General features: G+C 37.5%; 1 protein-coding gene across 50 annotated transcripts in view; it reads left to right on the plus strand.

Annotated features, from left to right (window-relative positions):
* MEF2C (myocyte enhancer factor 2C) overlaps positions 1–21,983 on the plus strand; it is a 177,141-nt gene that overhangs the window by 134,202 nt on the left and 20,956 nt on the right. For 34 of the 50 annotated variants that reach the window (XM_054252121.2, XM_078365224.1, XM_078365213.1 and 31 more), the window contains 3 exons: positions 2,808–2,951; positions 11,817–12,003; positions 14,731–14,778. In XM_054252121.2, coding sequence (XP_054108096.1) covers positions 2,808–2,951; positions 11,817–12,003; positions 14,731–14,778 — 379 coding nt within the window. Of the gene's footprint in view, positions 1–2,807; positions 2,952–3,010; positions 3,149–11,816; positions 12,004–14,730; positions 14,779–21,983 lie in introns of all 50 variants that reach the window. The other 16 variants (XM_008991829.5, XM_002744774.6, XM_078365233.1 and 13 more) reach the window with 1 other exon arrangement.

Below are 21,983 nucleotides of genomic sequence, written 5' to 3' on the forward strand. Positions count from 1 at the left end.
TGTAATGACAGTTGATAGGCCTCTCCTAACCCTTGCGTTCTGTTGTCAGAAATCTGCATATCAAAACAACCATAATTTTTACAATAAGATTTATTGGTTAAAAGATTTGGGTGCACACTGAAAAATCTACTGCCTAAATAATAACTGTGGAAGACTTCAAATTAAAGGTTTATGTAAGAAAATTATTGGCAGGTTGCCATAGTTTGTGTATATAATCCCAGCACTTTGGGAAGCTGAGGCAGGAGCATTGCTTGAGTCCAGGAGTTCAAGAGCAGCCTGGACAACATATTAAGACTCTGACTCTACAAAAATAATTTTTAACCAGGTGTGGTGGTGCACAGCAGTAGTGCCAGCTGCCCAGGAGGCTGAGGTGGAAGGATTGCTTCAGCCTAAGACATGGAGGCTGCAGTGAGCTATGATAATGCCACACTGCATTCCAGCCTGGACAACAGAGTGAGACTCAGTCTCTAAAAAAGAAAAAAAGAAAGAACATTTTTAGCATGCCTTTTAGAAATATAGGCAGATAACTTTTGAAAATACGTCAAATAATATTTTCTTGATCTTACCTATTTTTCTCTGTACAAGTGAATTCTTATGAAAAATATGTGGAATATAATGCAGAGCACTCAGAAAATATTCTTAAAAGCTCAAAGATATGCAGAGATCAAAGCAGAAACAAACATCATAATACAACAGTTATCAACTGGAAGAATGTTCTTGTGGTTGAGATAATAACTAAAGCGCATGAGGCACGGGAAGTTAAGTTAGTAAATAAAATTTTTATTCTAATGTATTGTGATGTTCTTCATAGTATTCTGTAGAAAATTTCTAACAGTACTTATGATGAATGAAAAATGATGCCTGAAGATCCATGATAAGGGGACAGGTGGCCCCACCAATTATAAATTCCCCAAGATTGTAAATGTATATTTTATCATACTGTGTCAAAATATTCATTTTAATATTCAAACATTTTACCACATAATAAACTGTAACCATATGTTTATTTGTTATATTGTACGACTATAACATTAATAAATATTTACAGAGCCGCTGTGTATCCTAGATATATTAGAAATGATAGCTTTCTTGATTTTTTTAAGTGAAAACATTCAGTGCCTCAAAAACTAATTTTAAATAATGTTACACATTGATAAGAGCCAAGGAGTTTAGATTTTTAAGACTGACACCCCCTTTTTAACTCATGTTGTTTTATTTATTTTCCCCAATTGCATGAATTAAAGATGGGGTGTTATCTCGGCTTTGAATTCCTTAGCTTGATGTCGCAGCTTTTGCTTTATTTGTATGTGAATTCTGCCTTTAATAAAGATGAGCTCTGCTGAACTTTCCATTAATGAGAGACACTTAGGTATGCATCTCTTTATAACAGATCTTTGTGGTACCAGGAAAATTCAGAAATGTTGCTAGTCTATTAATAATTAACATGGCAAGCTGTATGATTAATCAGAAGTTTTATGATCCCTAAAAACATAACATTATCTCTGTAAATCGAATTGTATACAATTAAGTTGACAACCATCAGTTTAAACGACAACAAAAAAAGGCAGGCCAGGGTGTGGTGGCTGAGCCTGCAATCCCAGCATTTTGGAAGGCTGAGGCCTCTCCCTGAGGCCAGGAGTTAGAGACCAACCTGGCCAACATGGAGAAACCCCGTCTCTACTAAATACACAAAAATTAGCTGGGCTTGGTGATGTACCTCTGTAATCCCAGCCACTTGGGAGGCTGAGGCAGGAGAATCGCTTGAACCCAGGAGGTGGAGGTTGTAGTGAGCCGAGATCACTCCACTGTACTCCAGCCTGGGCTACAGAGAGAGATTCTGTCTCAAATTTAAAAAAACAAGTAAAACTTGGGACTCCTAACTCACACTTTTTCTGTTACAATGTTACATTAGTATTTATTATTCTGTGACAGCTGAGACTAGACCAGACCCACATCCAGGAGACAGGAGGTTCCAGATGAGGCACTGACTTTTTACTTTTTACTTTCACGTGTCAGTCTCAGGGTGATTCCTACTCAGCTGAAAAACCAGGAGCTACCCTTCCTGGTTTGATAGTTAATGACTTGATTACCTGTTTTCAGTGTTCATCTTCCTTACTCAGCTCACTGTTTTCACTTTTCTTTCCACCTATGTGTAGGAAGAGAACTTCTCAGTATTATAAAGTTTGATAAGATTTTCACATATTGAGAACCCTAACAAACAAAAGTAGCTCTTTATATAAGCACAATGTCTGAGCTTTCTCACCGATGCTTGTTGGGAATATTAACTGGGTCCTCTTATACCCTTTAGTTGTCAAGCACTCCAGAAGTGGGGGTTGTGGGGACAGACACCACTAATGCCAACCCTTAGTTTAAATTCACACTTGGATCTGTTTCCAACGTTTCAGCTTTTGTCTTCATCACAGGTTTGGAAATCATGTAACGTCCTGATTTCTAACTTTTCTGTGGGAAGAGAGTGTTGCAATTTGCCACCTTAATTGTTTTCTACTGTAACTGCCTCTCACTAGGTATTTGAAGCGTATATGAATTCTGTGTTATGAAACTTTAGTCCTTAGGCTCTCTGTTCATTGACTGAATTTAGTTCCAAAACGAATCTTTCCCTTTTATTTTTTTAAACTGCTGATGAGCGCTCGATTGAAATGACTCAGTTTCTAACTGGTTTCTCTTCTTTAGTAGAATCACACATGTGTAATCACCTGTAATAGTGGACAGCTTGAACTTCTTTAATGCCCCTGAATGTCTCTTACAGCCTTTGTCTAGGTTTGAACTTTGCAAATTATGTATTTCAGACGTTGAGAAAGAAGGGCCTTAATGGCTGTGACAGCCCAGACCCCGATGCGGACGATTCAGTAGGTCACAGCCCTGAGTCTGAGGACAAGTACAGGAAAATTAACGAAGATATTGATCTAATGATCAGCAGGCAAAGATTGTGTGTAAGTACTCGGAACACCCTTCATTTTTTTTACTCTTGATATTTCTCTGAACCTGGCAGGCATTGAACAAGAAAGAAAACAAAGGCTGTGAAAGCCCCGATCCCGACTCCTCTTATGCACTCACCCCACGCACTGAAGAAAAATACAAAAAAATTAATGAAGAATTTGATAATATGATCAAGAGTCATAAAATTCCTGTAAGTACCAAAGGTAGATGGCTGGTCTGCTGATAACTGCTGCAGTAACATACCTTAACCCTCTCAGTGATGGCTTTCTCTAAGACTCTTTGGAAAGTCAAACAGATAAAATAGCCATCTATCCCACAGGCAGCTCACTTAGAAAGCAAACCCTAAAGGATGCTGAAATTATGTAATCTAACAGAGTTGCCATCGACAAGTTCATTCTGAGGTAGAACAGTTCATAGGAGGAAGAGAAAGATTTATGAGCCACACCCTGGATTTACACAATCTTTTAAACACACAGTCCATGCAAATTGCAATACACGAGTGAAACACTGGAATCTCCTTCCAAACAAGTTTGAGGATTGCTATAAAATATATAGATTACATATTGTTTGCTGAGAGCAGATACACAAGTGGATCGGCAGTTCTTTTATGTAAACTGACAATCATCACCTACATGCAAGCTGATTTCTGAATAAAACTTCAGCCCCTCTCCTTGTACATGAAATTCAACAACAGCACTGAAGGGTTAAAGCTAATGCTCGCTGCAGGGAACAGACTGCATGAAACCTAATGGTAAGATTTCAACATGTTTGTGTGCTGGGGTGATTTTAAAGCTTTATCAGATTATTATCTGCTTTGCCACCAACATTTTCCATGCTTTAACATTTGGCTAATTTTTGTTTTAACCAAATGAAAAACATTCTAACAGTCAATCATATGCCTTGCCAGACATTTAAGAGAAATAACTGCATGTATTATTTTGTTGTACACATATATAGGAGAAAGTATATACTTTTTATTAGATTCTGTGATCAATCAAATAATGTTAATGTTGTGGCATAAGGGGATGAAACCTAAGGTTCACATGCCTCTAAATAACTAACGTTAGTGTCTGAACCCTAATTGTATACAAGCTCCTTGATAGGTAATCAATTCCTTTTTTAAAAACGTTCATTTTTTATAAGTTAGCAAAACAGCCTAAACCTGAGGAATTAGAGACCGAAGTGAGAGTATGTTTTGGTGATTACAAGTGCATATATTTGGGGACAAAGCTCAAGGCCAAATTCACAACTGCACTCACAAGATAAATTAATACTTACCATAGTAGCTGCACACTCAAACCTGTATTAAATTTAATTGAACATTTAAAAACTTACTTTCAAAATGTGTGCATATTAAAATTTCTATCCTCATAGATACCTATCTGCTTCTTTGTTAAATGAAATGATACCAGCAGTAGAACTTTTGTTGAATCAGAATTATTAATACACTGTATCATGAAGAAAAGTTAAGTGCTGTAAATTCTTAAGGGTTTCAGAAAACTGAGTAGTATTTGCACACATATATAGTGGGTACTTTATGAAATGGAGTATTTAGTATCATATGCAACCATGCATACTCGTTATGTCCAGAATTCTTAAATGATAAAATGTCCATTGGGATTTTATTTGGCCCAGAAGAAGGAAAGAAAGCAGCTCCTTTGGGCCAATTTTTAGTTCTGATGGTCTGAGTTTCTCTTGCCATATAATACACTGGTGTGAGCAGCTGTGCACTAAGGTTGTGAATGTAGGATGTTAATGCAGAACACCTTCGGCATGTCAGATAGTAAGAATCACCTGCTTAGTTGGAATAAAGACAGTTGTATACAGTACTGCTGATCATTCAGGGGAGGCAATCATAAATATAGGTGGAGTTTTAACCCCTAAAGTTCTGGAGAAATGCACATTGGATCATTTTTTTCATACTTTAGGGAGAGAGACATGCGATACACACCTAGATTCCCTCATAGGATTTCAGCCTGTTATGTAAAAAGTTCATATTCAAGACACGTGATTCCTTAAGGGTGCAGTAGTGTGTGGCAGGGGCTGAAAAACCACATAGAGCATAGCTGTGAGGAGCCCCCAGCTCCAAGCTGTGCCGCAGAATCTGCATCTCTTTAGTAAGTGCTTCAGTCTCCACGATGAAAAGCCCAGTTTTTGTACATCACTCTCAGTTGCTGGAAGTCAATTTTGTTGAAAGTTTCCACAGCTGCTAAAACATTTATAGCAGGGCAAGGACACTTTGCCTTTTGTATGTAGAGAGTGTCTCCACCTCTTTAAAAACATTACAAGACTGTTTTTCTATTTTGAAGACCCAGTTTGAAGAGTTTTCCTTTTAAAATAGAAAATTTAATATTGCAGTCACCTGTTGGTATATATAATTTATGCCCATATTCCTCAATTACAGAAATAATTCATGGGTGATTTGGAACTATGTCGACCAGCATTTCCTCATGCTGGGTTTGCCATGGTTCATGCTGGGCTTCACAGTAAGAAAAAAAACACCTCGGTCTGAGGAACCAGCAGAAGTCAGGAAAGGGGCTGAATGAATGAGAGGCGGGTGCAAATTGGCTGAGAGTAAAAGGGAAGGGAGGAAGTGGAAAGAAACAGTATATATATTCTTCAAAATAGAGGGCTGAGAAGAAAGAGAAATAATGCTGTATGTAGGATCAAAAGAGGAATTAAAATGAAAGCACTTGAGATTATTTACATGCAGAGAAATGCTTGCAGGAAGGAAAAGATTGAACATAGAGGTACAACGGAGATAAAATGGCAAGGCTTCTGGAGAAAGGGGAGAAGGATGGGACCTAAACAAGATGGAGTTACAGATGGAGCCAGGTGTAGCTAAGGCAGTAGGTGGGTAGAATGACGCTGAGCGGGTGACCATATAATGACCTCTATTTTATTTTTATTTTTTGAGATGGGGTCTCTCCCTGTGCCTCAGGATGGAGTGCAGTGGTGTAAACCAATCCTGGCTCCCCTCAACCTCTGCTTCCCAGGTTCAAGCAATTATCCTGCCTTAGCCTCCCAAGTAGCTGGGACTACACGCGCTTATTATCAGGCCTGGCTAATTTTTGTATTTTTAGTAAAGACAGAGTTTCACCATGTTGGCCAGGCTGGTCTCAAACTCCTGACCTCAAGTGATCTGCCTGCCTTGGCCTCCCAAAGTGCTGGGATTGGAGACATGAGCCATCACGCCCGCCTTCTATATATAAATTTAGTTTAGCTTCTGTAGTTACTGGGGAAGGGGACAGCAGGTGCTTGAAAGATGACTGAGAAGTTAGACATGGTGAGGAATAGGGGATGGAGAGGGAATGAACAAGTCCATGATAGAATTGTCAGGCAGCCTTGAGGACATTTAGATAACCAGCAATTGGTACTTACGAATCATCAGAGTTGTGTGATTTTTTTTCGTCTCCTAGGGCCCAGCAACTGGTAGTCGTTGATCAAAATTTAAAGGTGTCCATTAGTGGCAAAAGAAGAGTGGGGGGGGGAAGATTCAGTTCAATCATTCACATTAAATGAAAGAAAGCTTATTAACTAAAAGTATTTTACTTAAACTGCTTTATTTGATTTTTTTTTTTTTTATTGGATTTTTCCTTGTGGTAGGTTTGGGAAAATAGTGGGATTTGGATAAGAGTTCAGATACTTTCCTGATCATGACTCACTACAGTAACCATGATCACTTTGTTCAGGGATAGAAACTAAAAGATTTTAGCTGTCACCTCTGTGTCTTTAAATGCTGGGACCGGGTTCATCGGCCCTCAACCTGGCCCTGTTCTCATAGGGCTGCACTTGGTTAAATATTCTGTGGTCATTGTCTTGAAGTTCTTAATACTTCTTAAAGAAGGACCCCCACATTTTCACTGTGCACTGGGCCCTGAAAATTACATAGCCAGTTCTTCTGACAGTGTTTTAGTTAATCACCCCAAATTCTCTTTCTTCCTATCTTGTGTGTTTTTAAAAGCTGGAGCGTGGCCCTGAGATCTTTGCAAGTGTAGTGTTTTTAAACTACTTTTTGGCTTTCATTTTTTAGACAAAAATAATGTTTAAACATAAATGCTTTCAAGTTGTCTAATTTTGAAAAGTCAGGGAGAAAAAGAATAATGCCAATTTCTTAGAAATATTTATGTGATTATAGCATTTGCATTCCCTAAAATGTTTAGAGCAGCTTCATCCCTTCATGGATACACCATTTCATGCCTCAGATAAGGAAATCGAGGTCAACGAAGATTAAATGACCTGCCTGGTTAAATGGCAATTTATTACATAACCTGGACGGTAACTGAGATTTCTGATAAAAGGGCTAGTTAGTGTTCATTCTGATTCTCTAAAATATCATCTTGGCGTATTCAGTTTTAAGCTTATAATTGGCTTTCAAAATTATTATAGATAGTTTCTTTAACTCAGAAACAAAAAATCAAATACCACATGTTCTCACTTAGAAGTAGGAGCTAACCAACGGGTACACACAGACATAAAGATGGAAATAATAGACATGGGGGACTCTGAAAGGGAGGAATGTAGTGAGGCAGGGTGAAGTTTGAAAAATTACCTCCTGGGTACAATGTTCAGTATTTGGGGAAATCCAGTTCCCAGCAGTATGCAATATACCCATGTAACAAAATGCACATGTACCCTTGAATCTAACATAAAATAAAATTTTTAAAAATTAATATAGCAGTTCTGGATATAGATAAGGAAACAAAGCAAAAGATAAATAGAATATAAATGGTGTTGGCATATTTTGTGAATTTTGGATTTTTGAAGTATACACTTATATCTTAATTATATCTGACTGCTTAGCCAATCACAAATGAATTTTGTAATAATCATTATCATCACTGTTTATGATCCAGAATTCTAGAAACTGAAGAATTAATTTTGGGGGATAATAGTCAGAGGAAGGAAGTAGTAGAATGACTTTCACTGAACTGGTTGTTAGGATAGTTGAGAACTCATTACATAATTATTAATAATCCTCTTTATTTTGGAAGTGCATGTAATCACCCGGGGTGAGGGAGATATAGGCTTTGCTCTCTATATCACAACCAACATTCTATAGCACATTCATGGAAGATGTAGTTTTATAGCAGAGCCTTAGATACCTAGTAACAGTTAAATAAACATTTATAAGTAGTAACAGTGAATTCAAATTAAAACATTTGTAGTCCAAAGGTGGCTTTAAAATACCAACTCTAAGTAAATATGGAAGAAGGGAGTCTTTAAGATTTATTTTTTCCTAAAACCTTAGATACTCCACTGTAGGTGCACATTTCATCAGAACAGATTTAGTTTATTATTTACATGGTCCACAGATAGTGAGCTTCTAATATCTAGTCCTTATTCACTGAACAGAACGATTTCTGACTACAATATTTTATTTCTATCCAAAAACTTATACCGTGTTGTATAGTGATTTGGTAGCAAAAGCAACAGACTCAGTCACTAGTTAGATGGCCTTGGGCCACTTACTTAATCTCACCAATTTGAAAGGAAAGACTTACATCTATAGTCAAGGGATGTTGAAAGGGTTAAATCATAACGTGTATGTCAATTATACAGCACAGTATACTGCTCAACAAATAAGATACAGTAAATAGCTCCACTTTTGTGTTAGTACTTGTCTTCCTAAAAATTCTCCTTTGAAGAAAAATATTAAGTTTATATAATAAGAAGTAGAGTAGGCTCTGCACTGCCTCATAGCAAACAGGCATTATTTAACTGACATCATAAATAATTTTATAACCAACAGGGAAAAGTTCAGGAGAAAGAGATCAGGATATGGGCAAGGGGCAGGACACATTGCAGGATTAAATAGAGTTGTCAGTGTGGGCTTCCAAGAGAAGGGCCAGATTTTGAACAGAGACCTGAAGGAGGTGATGCAGTTCACCATGGAAATGAGGCAGGGTGGCAGAAGCTGTTAGGAGATGAGATGAGGAGGTTGGCAAAAGCTGGAACTTTATAGGGCCTGTTGACCATTGGAAGAAAAAAACTCTCATCTTGAGTTTTGACTCTAAGATGACAGCTCTCACAGGGTTTTGAGCAGAGGAGTGTTGGCATGCCTTAAGATTTTAAAGGGTCAGCCTGATTTCTGGGTTGAAAATACAAAGGAAGGCAAGGACAAGAGCAGGTAAATCTGTTGGGATGGTAATTGCAGTGATGTAGGCAAGATATGGCACTGCTTGAGCCACAGTGGTAGCCACACCCTCCAGTCACTGTGGTACCCAAAGATAATCCAACAGATTTCCAAACTGCTCCCTAAAAAGACAGTCCCACCCCTGTAGAGTAACATTATTCTAGATCTAGAGAGTTACCATTACCGCCCAAGGTTGCCGCAGGAAACAGATGGCAAACTCTAACAGGTAATTGAAGAGAGTTTGTTAAAAGGACTGTTTACAGATGGATAGAGTTAAGGGAAACCTGAGAGAATAATGAAGTACATTAGAGCTTACAACCTAGAAGCTGTTCCTATCTCTAGGTGTAAAGGAGTAACTGGAGGGGAAAATTACCAGAGCATAGAAAGATCTATGTGCGTAGGAGAGAGCAACTCAAAAAGAGATGGGGTCTTTGCTAAAAGAATGCAACCTCAGCCAGCCTGTGGCCCAGCAAGGACGATGACACTAGAAGAAAATACCCTGACCTTGCTACCCTCCTGCTCTCTGTGCTGTTGCTGGTTCCTCCTCCACTGGCAGTAGGAAGCCAGAGGGCAAGGAGAGTCTGGAGGGTCAGCTCCTGGGCATACCACAGAGTGAAGGGGATAGAGAGTGAGTCTGGATGGAGCAAATGGAGAATATACCTAGTACAATCACATTACTTTGTTTTCTTGGATGTGCTAGAGCAATCTTTTTGGCCTTTTGATGAAGAAATGCAATATTTTGTTCATGCTGTAGAGTTTGACTTCACAGCATACACTAATTTTTGTTGTTAAAAGGGGGCTGGAAATGCAAGGCTATGTTCATTATTTGATGTCTTGTCAAACATTTATATTCCATTATGTCATGATGTCTATCCAAAAATTATTTCCCCTGTTTACAGTAGATAAAGCCTAATAAAGAATGACCATATTACTTACGTCACCTGAACATTTTTATTTCCCTCTAAAACAATGCAAAATTGGGCCAGGTGTGGTGGCTTATGCCTGTAATCCCAGCACTTTGGGAGGCCAAGGCAGGCAGATCACCTGAGCTAAGGAGTTCAAGACCAGCCTGGGCAACATGGCAAAACCCCATCTCTACTAAAAATACAAAAAATTAGCCAGGCGTGGTGGTGCGTGCCTATAGTCCCAACTACTCAGGAGACTGAGGCAGGAGAATTGCTTGAACCCAGGAGGCAGAGGTTGCAGTGAGTGGAGATGGTGCCACTGCACTCCAGCCTGGGTGACAGAGCAAGACTCTGTCTAAAAACAACAACAATAATAAAAATAAAATAAATATAATATAAAATAAAATAAAACAATGAAATTCAAAGACATGTGAAAGAAAAGAGTTTTTAATGTAAAGCATTTACTGTTGTCAGTATTGGCATGTCCAGAACATGGAAGAAAAGAAAAATGGGAAATAAAGAATAAGGGAGCATAAACATAAACAGAGAAAAGTATTGTGATCATCACCAAGATAAACAGAGAAGTATTATGTAGCAAGATGTGTGATGCAGGCCAGCCAACCAAACAGTAACAGAAAGTGGACGTTAGCACTAAGGGAAAGCAATAGTAAAAACAAAATGAAACAACCACAACAACAACAACCAACCAACTGAGCCTCATGCACATACGCATTTCAATTTGCACAATGACTTATTGAGAACCACCGAGGGAATGCCTTAAAGCCATCTATAAATCCTATTCTCTCTCTCTCTCTCTCTCTCTCTATATATATATATATATATACACACACACACACACACACACACACACACACACATATATATGTCCATTTTATATTAAGAATGCCATATGCTCTGATACCATATGAGTTCTCTGGCATTTATATTCAAAGAGTATTTTTACTTGTAATACCTAAAATAAAAAAGAGTAGTTACAACTATGTTCCTATGTCCATCTAGTTAGTACAGCAGAAAGCTAAACATGATTATGCTTAAATTGACAAAATAATTACCCAAAAATAAATAATCGAAATCTGGATTAATCTAATCAGACATCCACACAGCTTCAGTTCACTAAATAGTTGCCAATTTCCACAACTGAGATACAGGTCTTGCCATTTGTCAGTGGAGATACATACTGAAATATGAAACATAATGTTTTCTGAACTATCACTTTAAAATGTGAATTATTGAATGATACATGCTCTGTTGAATCCTGTATCTTAAAATGCCTATTATCTTTAGAGTTACTTTTAAAAGACAGACTTTAAAAAATAATAATTAAGGTATATGTGCTATTCACATGCTTCGAGATGATTTTCTATCATTAAACTTCTACATAAATATGCTTCAATAAGCAATTAAATCAAAGGCTTCGGTTTGTATTTTAATCCTTTTTCTCTGTGAAGTCATCACAATCATGCACCTTTGATCTTGCAGTCATTTCTGGCACTAGATTTGGATATCACAAATGAACAATTAATACTTAATAGAATGGAATCCAAAGACAATGGAGTCTACTGAAATGGGGCTTTGTTTTAAACAAAACTGAAATGTTTTTTAATGGTTGCAAAGAAAGATTTCTAAGCTTTAAGAAAGCAATTTATGATCTGAACGTCTTGAGAACTCGTCTTAATGGTCTTCTAGACACTACGCAGTGTGGAATGTAGAATTTTTCTTGGAAAAATAAGGGCTGTCTTGAAGAGCTCCTGTTATTAATTCTTTTCTTTTACCTATTTTTTTGTCTGTTCCTGCAGGCTGTTCCACCTCCCAACTTCGAGATGCCAGTCTCCATCCCAGTGTCCAGCCACAACAGTTTGGTGTACAGCAACCCTGTCAGCTCACTGGGAAACCCCAACCTTTTGCCACTGGCTCACCCTTCTCTGCAGAGGAATAGTATGTCTCCTGGTGTAACACATCGACCTCCAAGTGCAGGTAACACAGGTATGTCCTCAGAAGGATGTGGTGTTAACAAATCATTGGCAGGAACCACTTTCAGCAAAAGCCAAGACTGCGCTTTATCTATGAGAATGATTTCTGGTCTTCTGCTTACTCTCCTTCATGGCTTACCATCCACCCCAGAGCTAGGTCTCCTGCATGATAGAGCCTAAACTCTTCAGCATGTCTTTAAATATCTTTCATACTCTTATCATTTATCTTTTTCATTATGTCTCTTATCTCCTCCTGTGGTTGTATTTTAACCACATACTCTCAAACAGGACGTCAGATATCCTCTCTCCACACTTACTTACGCTTGTTGCCTGCCTAAAATTTGCCATTTTCCCTTTTCCTACTGGCAAGCTATCACTTCTTGAAATCTTCCCCTGTGTTCTCTGATAGCATTTATCCCATTTAGTTATTTATTATTTGGGTCAGTTTTTTTTTTTTTGAGATGGAGTTTCGCTCTTGTTACCCAGGCTGGAGTGCAATGGCGTGATCTCAGCTGATTGCAACCTCTGCCTCCTGGGTTCAAGCAATTCTCCTGCCTCAGCCTCCTGAGTAGCTGGGATTACAGACATGCGCCACCATGCCCTGCTATTTTTTGTATTTTTAGTAGAGACGGGATTTCACCATGTTGACCAGGACGGTCTCGATCTCTTGACCTTGTGATCCACCCACCTCGGCCTCCCAAAGTGCTGGAATTATAGGCGTGAGACACCGCGCCCGATCATGGGTCAATTTTTATTTATTTTACAGTAACTTATCCCACAAAGGACTTAAGGCAGAAAGGAAAAATGATAAGATAGCATCATTTGTAAGACATGTGAAATAAAAACAAAGCTGAGTCAGAAATGAGGTTAATTAAATACATGCGCACCTGCCACAAATTTGTCTCTGCACTTTTACTTGCTGTTGTTCAATTCAGTGTCCAAGAGAAAATAAATTATTGCTCAGAAAAAGTTCATCCATTCTTAATACTTAGATCAATCAAAACACATTATGATGAATTGTATTGAATATGTGTCCATTTCGCCACTGGATTTAAAGAGCATTGAAGGGAAGAATGTTCTCTTGATTTGCTAGACTCACAGTAGGAACCAAGCCAATGCGTACTGAATATAACAAAGCCATTCCTTTATATTTCCAGAAGCAGTATCAAAAATAATTGTATTTCTAAGTCACATACAGTAAACCATTATATATTTGCATTTCATACTTTAAAAAGTACTCCATAGGAAATTTTTAATATATCTTACATACACATACCTGTAGGAAAAGTAGTTTATTCATGGAGGAATTTTCCTGAAGAATATTTATATATCTGCCTTACAATTAGAACCAAACATATATTACTTTTTATTACAGAAGCTTTATATAGAAAATACAATTAAATTCAGCCAAATAAAAAATCTTAATAAATCTCGGGTCTGGGAAATGTATACAAAGGACTTCATTGTGCCATTCTCTTGAGTTTTGAATACATTTGAAATTTTTTATATGAATTTTCAGTAACCACATGTATTCCTTTCAGATCATACTCGAATGCAGATCACTTTTCTATCTGATAAACTCATGTTCATTTTGTAAAAAATCTGATACTTTATTTCCAAAATATTATCTGATTAGAAATAATAAACACTTGCTTAAACTGTAATGAAGGCCAGATGCAGTGGGTCACACAGTGTAATCTCAACACTTCAGGAGGCTGAGGTGGGAGGATTGCTTCAGCCCAGGATTTCAAGACCAGTCTGGGCAATACAGAGAGACCCTGTCTCTACAAAATTTTTTAAAAATTAACTGATTATGGTGGCTTGTGTCTGTGGTTCCGGCTACTCAGGAGGCTGGAGTGGGAGGACCACTTGAGCCTGGGAAGTTGAGGCTGCAGTGAACTGTAACCCTGCCACTCTGCCACTACACTCCTGCCTGGGCAACAGAGCAAGCTGTGTCTCAAGAAAAAAAAAAAGTTTAACGAACATTTTCTTTTAATTCCAAAACCTGAACCAACTAATAATTATAAAGTATCACTTAGAAAAATTAGAAAATCTAGATAATAGTCTCACTATTATTCTTTTGGCTAAATCTTGCTTTTTTCAAAACGAAAATTAATTTATATATTCAATATCTTATTGAAATCTCTTGGCTCTCATAAGTAAACATTGCCAAATTTTAACATACTTCCTTAAGTTAGCCGTGAATAAGCACACGTTTCTTAATTTGGGGCCAGTGAGAAATTTGTTTTACTATGTCAGTCAATAAGATTTGAGTAGGAAATGTGGGTAAATTGATGAAACTATCAAATTTCTGGACGATTAACGTTGCACAGAATTTATGGTATAAAGCTTATTTACAAAGAACTAAACATCAAATGTGAGGTCATCTGAACATATTATAGACCTACTCTTTCTTTTGCTTTCTATGAAACATCTGCTTAGGGAAAACCTAGACTTAATAAAAATGCCTTAAAAAAACCTAGACCATTCAAAGACTGGATTTTTTTAAATGTAACTTTCTTAGAAAAAAGATTCTGCAAAATGTCAGTGATTGAATGTATTTTTAACGTTTGAGCACAGCATGGCACAATAAAACAAATGTCAGCCATCTGACTTAGGTCGTACTTTACAAGTTTATGACTGTTGCAAGAGGACAAAATACTGAGGTTGCTAAAGGTAAAGTGTTTTGTTCTGTGGGCCTTTAGCCTTTCTCCTTTTGATCTTCCTCTTTAATCCATAGGTGGTCTGATGGGCGGAGACCTCACATCTGGTGCAGGCACCAGTGCAGGTAAGCACAGACTCCATACTGCAGTATGTATCATTGTTCTGAGTTCCTCTACTAGGTGATTTGCAGGACAAAGTCTTTTGAGCAAATAAAGTTGAGAGATCTGTGAGAGGCATGAAAAAATGACCCCAAGAATTTTTAAAGCACTTTTCTGAAGAAGGAGTGGTAAATAGTAACTTGGAAGAAAACTATTTATTAACTAGAACCTTCCTTAATGAAACTTCAACTGATCAGCAGAGAATTAGGACTCTGATCAAATCAACTTAATCCTGGATACCATCCTTGGATGCAAGAGTACCTTTAGCAAGCCATGCTTTTTCTGTTCTCTGTTAATCATTTCACATTAAATGTGAATCATTTTCCACCCAAAAAAGAACTGAACTTCTGTGCATTTCTGAAGGAGAGTACGAAAAGGACGAATTAAGATTATAATTATTCAACAATACTATTAATAAAATAAAATCACATTGGCCTTAAAATGAGCTCTTAGAGAACATGGATATAATGCATACCAAAAAAAGACCCCAAAGAACCCCTAAAAGACCCTAAAGACCTGTAGCTAAGAACTTCTTACACTATGACCAATAATTGTCTCAGGCACATTTCTCCAGGTTTCTGTATTAATTCATAATATTGAGATTATTGAGATATTGATGTCATTTTCAATGCAGAGGCAAGATAGCACAATACTTTTAAATGCCAACTGCAGTTCACTATTGGCATAACAAGTAACCATGGTAATTTCTGCAGCTGGAACATGCTATACATTTAAAATAGTAGGAGGCAGGCATGAATGACACACAAGGTTATGTTTGAAATGTCAAAAAAAATTCAAGTTTATTGAAATAGCCATGGATAGCCTAATTAAAATATTTTGCCAGGGTCAAGTATAATAACCTGCTAATTATAAGAAAGAAGATAAAGAAAATTGGTATACAAATACATTTTTATAAATATGTCTATTTGTGGGTATTCTCTCTTCTGATGCTGGCTCTTTACTAATTCAATGAGTAATGAAGAAAAAGTATTAGACCTGCAGAGTGATTAGCAAACAAGATGAATAGCACTGGTTTCCTATTTTATGTATCTTTTAAAAATTAGGTCGAGGCAAATTAGTGAGTAAACTCACGTAGTACCTTGCTGGACACGGAAATGAAATTGTTTTCCCTCAAAAGTACTTTGTGGTTTGTAGCCTCAAAATTTAGAGAACCAGATCAAATCCAGACCAGTATTTCTTGGATTCAACTGTCTGCCAAACACTATGGTTAGAAAGAATGGTGAAGACTGAGAATTGGGGGGTCACAAAGACCAAGATATAATATTAAAAAAATGGTTTAGATGTTATGATGTTTTACCCCATATCTCACTGCACCAGTTTACTTTCTATTATGGAAACAGCTAGTAGTGGTTCTGAAAGTCACTAAAAGTAGTAAAACAAAAATTGTGGAGGAAAACATGCCTACTCAGCTCTGATGGAAGTGGCTTCTTACTGCTTAATAGCTAGAATGCTTTAGAATCCTCTATTGGAAATAAAAAGTGTTCAGTTGTTCAATTATGCTGTCATTGTCAATTCCCAGACAGTTGGCTAAGTTTAATGATCCCCTAGGGATAGAGAAGACTCTCAATCCTGTAGGCATAAAAGTTTGCCACGTACAGGATATAGTATCATTGAACTAACAAAATCTTATGCACTTAGCAGATACATCCTCTTACCTCGGGACCTCTGCCGTAGGCATGAGAATCTTCTAATTCAGAAACGGAGAAAAACAAAAAGAAAGACACTGAATTCCTCCACCCTGGTGATAATAAATATTATATCTTGATTGTAATTTACAGCTACGAGCATGTAGTTTTCACAGTTTCTGTATAGCTGTGAAAGTGTTACCCATACTTTAAAAATAGAGGAAGAAGCCCTTCCTAACTCCGGTCCCAAGAAACACCTGTTGCAGATGTCACTTAGTATCGAGCTTAGCTGTCATGCCCTGCTCATAAACTCAGCCATCTTCCCCTTCTTTCTCATGCCAGCCAATATCATATGTCAGGCTGAATATATCTGTGCTGATGTCAGAGAATAACATAACACCAGGGAGAAACAAGGCCAGCCAGAATGTTGCCACATTTTCAGAAAAGAAAACCAAAGCAAAAAGGCCAAAATATAGCTTCCAAATTTTGCATGTTGTCATTGAAGTTCAAGGTTTCAGATAAAGTTTGAAACTCTTGAGGCCAAGTGGCGAGACTGCAATTAAGTTAAATAATTTTTAGCCTTTGTAGTTTTCAAAATCAAGGCATCTCACTTTGTGAAAAAAAAAAAAAGTGGGGAGAAGGAATAGTCTCATGAGGGAAGAAAGTAAATTGGACATTTATTATGTGCCTATAAATACTAAAAGATCAAAAAGGTAAGCATGCTCTTTTGCAGCTCAGTTTGATCATAAAGTGTAGTGTCTTTCCCATGCAGTGCCTGAGGCATCCTTTTCTCATCATCCCATCATCCAGTAAGTTTCTAGAAGCTCTAATTTACCTCCCTGCTTTATATTGCATCCTGCTCACTCTGCCCAGGACTGCTTATTCTCTCATAAACCTTAAGCTAGGCCAGGCACGGTGGCTCATGCCTATAATCCCAGCACTTTGGGAGGTTGAGGCGGGTGGATCATGAGGTCAAGAGATCGAGACCATCTTGGTCAATGTGGTGAAACTCCGTCTCTACTAAAAATACAAAAATTAGCTGGGCATGGTGGCACATGCCTGTAGTCCCAGCTACTCAGGAGGCTGAGGCAGGAGAATTGCTTGAACCCAGGAGGCAGAGGTTGCGGTGAGCCGAGGTCGCGCCATTGCACTCCAGCCTGGTAACAAGAGCGAAACTCTGCCTCAAAAAAAAAAAACCTTAAGCTAACTGTAGGTCATCATTCACATGCCAAAAATCCAGCCCTGGCTTTTCTTTCAAAATTAACTGCGAATCTCTTACGTCTGGGCCCATTCCTACTCTCCAACCTTAACCTTCTTCCTTCTACCCCTGCCATCAAGAACCCGGCCCTCCAACTTTACTAATAGCAAACATTTAATTACTCTTACTGCGCACTCTACAAAAAGTATCATTCTCATGATAGTCCTTTAAAGCAATTGTTCACATTCTGCCCTTTCTGCAGATAGGGACACTGAGGCACAGGGAAATTAAACAATTGCCCAAGGAGGAACACAGGCTGTCAGTTCCTCCGTGTGTGTGTGTGTGTGTGTGTGTGTGTGTGTGTGTGTATGTGTTTTGAGACAGTGTCTTGCTCTGTCACCCAGGCTGGAGTGCAGTGGCACGATCTTGGCTCACTGCAGCCTGAAACTCCTGGTCTCAAGCAATCTTCCTGCCTCAGCCTACTGAGTAGTTGGACCACAGGCATGCACCACCACACCCGCCTAATTTTTAAAATTTGTTTTCCTTATATAGATGGGGTCTTGCTATGGTTTTCAGGCTGGTCTCAAACTTCTGAATTCAAGCAATCCTTTCTCCTCGGCTTCCCAGAGTACTGGAATTGTAGGTGTGAGCCTCTGGACCCAGTCTTAGAGTGTGTGCTCTTAACTGCTACACTGTGCCACCACTGGCAGTGTCACGGTCGCTTGCTCTTACCTAGCACTCCTTTTCTTCTCCTGCTTCATGCTACTGAGCACTCTGTCATCCCTCAGAATTCAGTTCAGCCAATTGAGAAAAGCCTGTCCTGACTCTAACAGAGAAGTTATGCACCTCTTTCCTGTGCTAACATAGCAACCTGTACCAACATGCCACTTCTGATTGCATTACGATTGCAATGTCTGGACACAGCTCCCTAGGACACTCAGCTCTGTGGAGGCAAACTGTATCTTATTCAGTTTGTATTCCCAGTTTAACACATTAGTGTTAGTACACGGCAGATACTTGGTAAATGTTTGTTAGCTGAGTAAATGAAAAATGGATCTTCTAGCCATCAAGTTTTAATAGTGTTGATGTAAACCAGAAAGAACATTTCAAAGAAATTAGGCAATTTTCAATACAAAAAGAAAGACCCTTGATCTGTAACTCACAAAAATAATGTATTCTTCTGAAACAATATACAATGAATGTTTAATTAACTATTTGATTAAATGGCTGACTACCCTGAGCCAATAAAGCAAAGTTTCACTAACTCCTCTTGTATTCTTAATGAAAACCCTGAAGAGCTGACATATAGCAGTAAATGAAATGTGGGTCGGTATCTCAGACCATCACAAATCACCTCTTAAAAAAATGAACCTCTTATCATCACTTTACTTGAAATACTTTCAAAGATGAAGGCAAAAGGTAATAATGAAGTAGCAAGATAGGGTTGTACCTTTGGGTAGAAGAGAAATATACAGCAAGTAAGTATAATACATTAGTAACTGTGACATTTCTCTGTTTCAGTTGATGGTTATTCATCCACTACTTAGTCCTTTCCTCTCAACAACCTAAATGAAAAGTCACTGCTTTTAAAATTACATTTTGTCACAACTCTGTACATTAAAGCTTTTTTTTTGAGACAGAGTCTCTCTCTGTCGCCCAGGCTGGAGCGCAGTGGTGCAATCTCAGCTTACTGCAATCTCCGCCTCCTGGGTTCAAGCATTTCTCCTGCCTCAGCCTCCCAAGTAGTTGGGACTACAGGTGCACACCACCACACCTGGCTAATTTTTTGTATTTTAGTAGAGATGGGGTTTCACCGTGTTGCCCAGGCTGGTCACAAACTCCTGACCTCAGGCAATCTGTCCACCTCGGTCTCCAAAGTGCTGGTATTATAAGTGTGAGCCACCGCGCCCAGCCACATAAAAGCTTTTAACGTGCTAATCTGAGTGGTTATTGATGATTGTAAGATGAAGTTTGGTTGTTTTTGTAATCATTAGATTTAATGGAAGTAACCATTAACACAGCAATGCCTTGTGTTGGATTATTCACTATCCTGTTAGTATCCTTTGTTTTCACTTTGATATTGTGGTTGCCTTTTATTGAGTAGAAAGGACAAGTATGCTCAAGGATTTATTGATTCATGGTTGAGATCAAAAAAAGAAAGAGAAAAAAGAAAAGGAAAACCTTTAGGAATCCCTTTGAACATTTAAGATAATTTTACAATCTACATAGCTATTTGACAATAAGGCAAAGGAGATTTATGTATATTGGTTAATAATTCTAATTGGCATTTATTGTAAATTAGATATAATTTTATATAAAAAGAAACTAACAGCTGTTTCCTTATTTTGATTGTTAATTGTTTACTATTTTATGCATTTGGTTATCAAGCATTGTCACTTCTGGAATGCTTAATTTATGTCAGCTAAATACGTGGAGACTTGATGGTTGCAGTGTACTGCTGTGGATAAATACTGAGCAGTGAATAGGAGATCTGGTTTCTAGACTCTGGAAAGACTCCATCTAGCAGGACCTTAGGTCGTGACTTAGCACCTTTGAACTTAGTACTTACTCAGATTGGAGATAAGAAACAAATATTTTTACAATCCATTTACACGCAATGTTTTATTATAATATAATCATAAAATTTTGCTTATATTTTTGTAATTCATCTAGCATTGAAAAAGAAAAACTTTGCATATTACAAAATAGAACTCAGTGGAAAGAGGAAAGGTCAGACAATGCTTAATTTTTCTGTACCAGTACCATTGTTTTGCACGTATTTGTTTTCAAGAATACTTATCAAAAAATTCTTGGCTGGCTTTCTTATCAGCCAGAAAGACTTCTCTGCAATTACTTAATGATTTAAAATATAAGTGAAGTGGTTAAAAATTTAGTTTAAAAGATTGACTTTAACAAGTTTGCATTTTTGTTGCCCAGGAAAACACAACTTCAGTCAAGAAAGGGAGAAAGACACTTAATTACCCTCAAATAAGAAAACTAATTGTTAGTATAAAGATATAGTTTTTATATTTTTTAAAAATATTATTAAGCAGCAAATGAAAAAACCTAGGTTAATAGCTGGGTTCTGTTTTGAAAGTATTGTTCCATTAGTTGGAATTGTTCTGAATTAAAAATTCTGAATTCATTTGCGCTTTTACCTTGGGAGTCCGACCAAAACATAAATAAAGACCTAATAGCATTGCTTTATTATTACTATGTATGAAATAAAGTAACAATGATATTTTTAGCCCAACCAAGTAAAGGAAAAAAAATACATAGTCCTCTAATTGGATAACTACAGCATGTGGTATGCAGCTACTGCCAAGAAAATCAGGGCTCACTTTCCATATACAAAACCTGGCAAATAGAGAAAAAGCAGTACCTCGGTGCCATTCTCTAAGGGCTGATGTTGAAGTGAGAAAGGCAGGTCAAACACAAGACAAGTGAAAACTGTTAAAGGTTGAGTCAGGATATTGTAAAATACGCCTTCGAACCCTTTGGTTTGACTCCATTCTTAAATAGTTTGATTTCCAGAGGAAAAAAAAAGGAAAAATTTTTTGTAACTTTCTAGAGAGCATTTTAGCAGATTTTAGAACCTTTTGTTTATCCTGATTTCTGACTTCACAAATTGTATCCTTTTTATCCTCCATTCTTCTGTGTACATAGTAAAGTAACGTGAAGATTGGTTTCTTTACTCATATGCTATAGATTTAACCTAATAGTGTGAATGATAATAAAACCTTGGTTGTTTTTAACATAAAATTCAAGCAGTTAATATTTTCCCCTGAAATACTAGTTTTACTCAAAATGTCTTTTTTTCTCATAGCAGTCTTTTTTCTTTATACACCTATCGGGTTCCTCTTCCCTATTTGTGGCATCAGCATAAGAGATAACACAGAAAGGAATGCTTTTTTCATAATCATCAGTGATGTGACATTGTGCATCAGTAGACAGCAGATGCTGAAGGGGGGATGTGGTTAAAAAACCCCTCTTCTGGAAATCAATTTTTTACTTACCAGGGACTTTCTTACTCGGGGCTTCAAGGCTGACAGCCAAGAGTATAATCTGCTGTTTTTAGACAAACTTTTACCAATCACTTAAATTTTGCAGTTACACTTACATAGTATGTTTCAGTTGAATTTCAATCCAAAGAATATGTAGTCATGACACAGTATCATATTCAAAAGATCATTAGCTATGTTAAATTTAAGAACCTTGGGTAAACAGTTTAAATTTATAACCAACAGACATGTCCAAAAGGTGCTAAGTATTCACTGCCCCTATTTATTATTGCTCCATTTCAATTGTTTAAATTGAACTTAATATT

The sequence above is a fragment of the Callithrix jacchus genome, chromosome 2 (genome assembly GCF_049354715.1).
Source record: "Callithrix jacchus isolate 240 chromosome 2, calJac240_pri, whole genome shotgun sequence".
Classification (NCBI taxonomy): domain Eukaryota; kingdom Metazoa; phylum Chordata; class Mammalia; order Primates; family Cebidae; genus Callithrix; species Callithrix jacchus.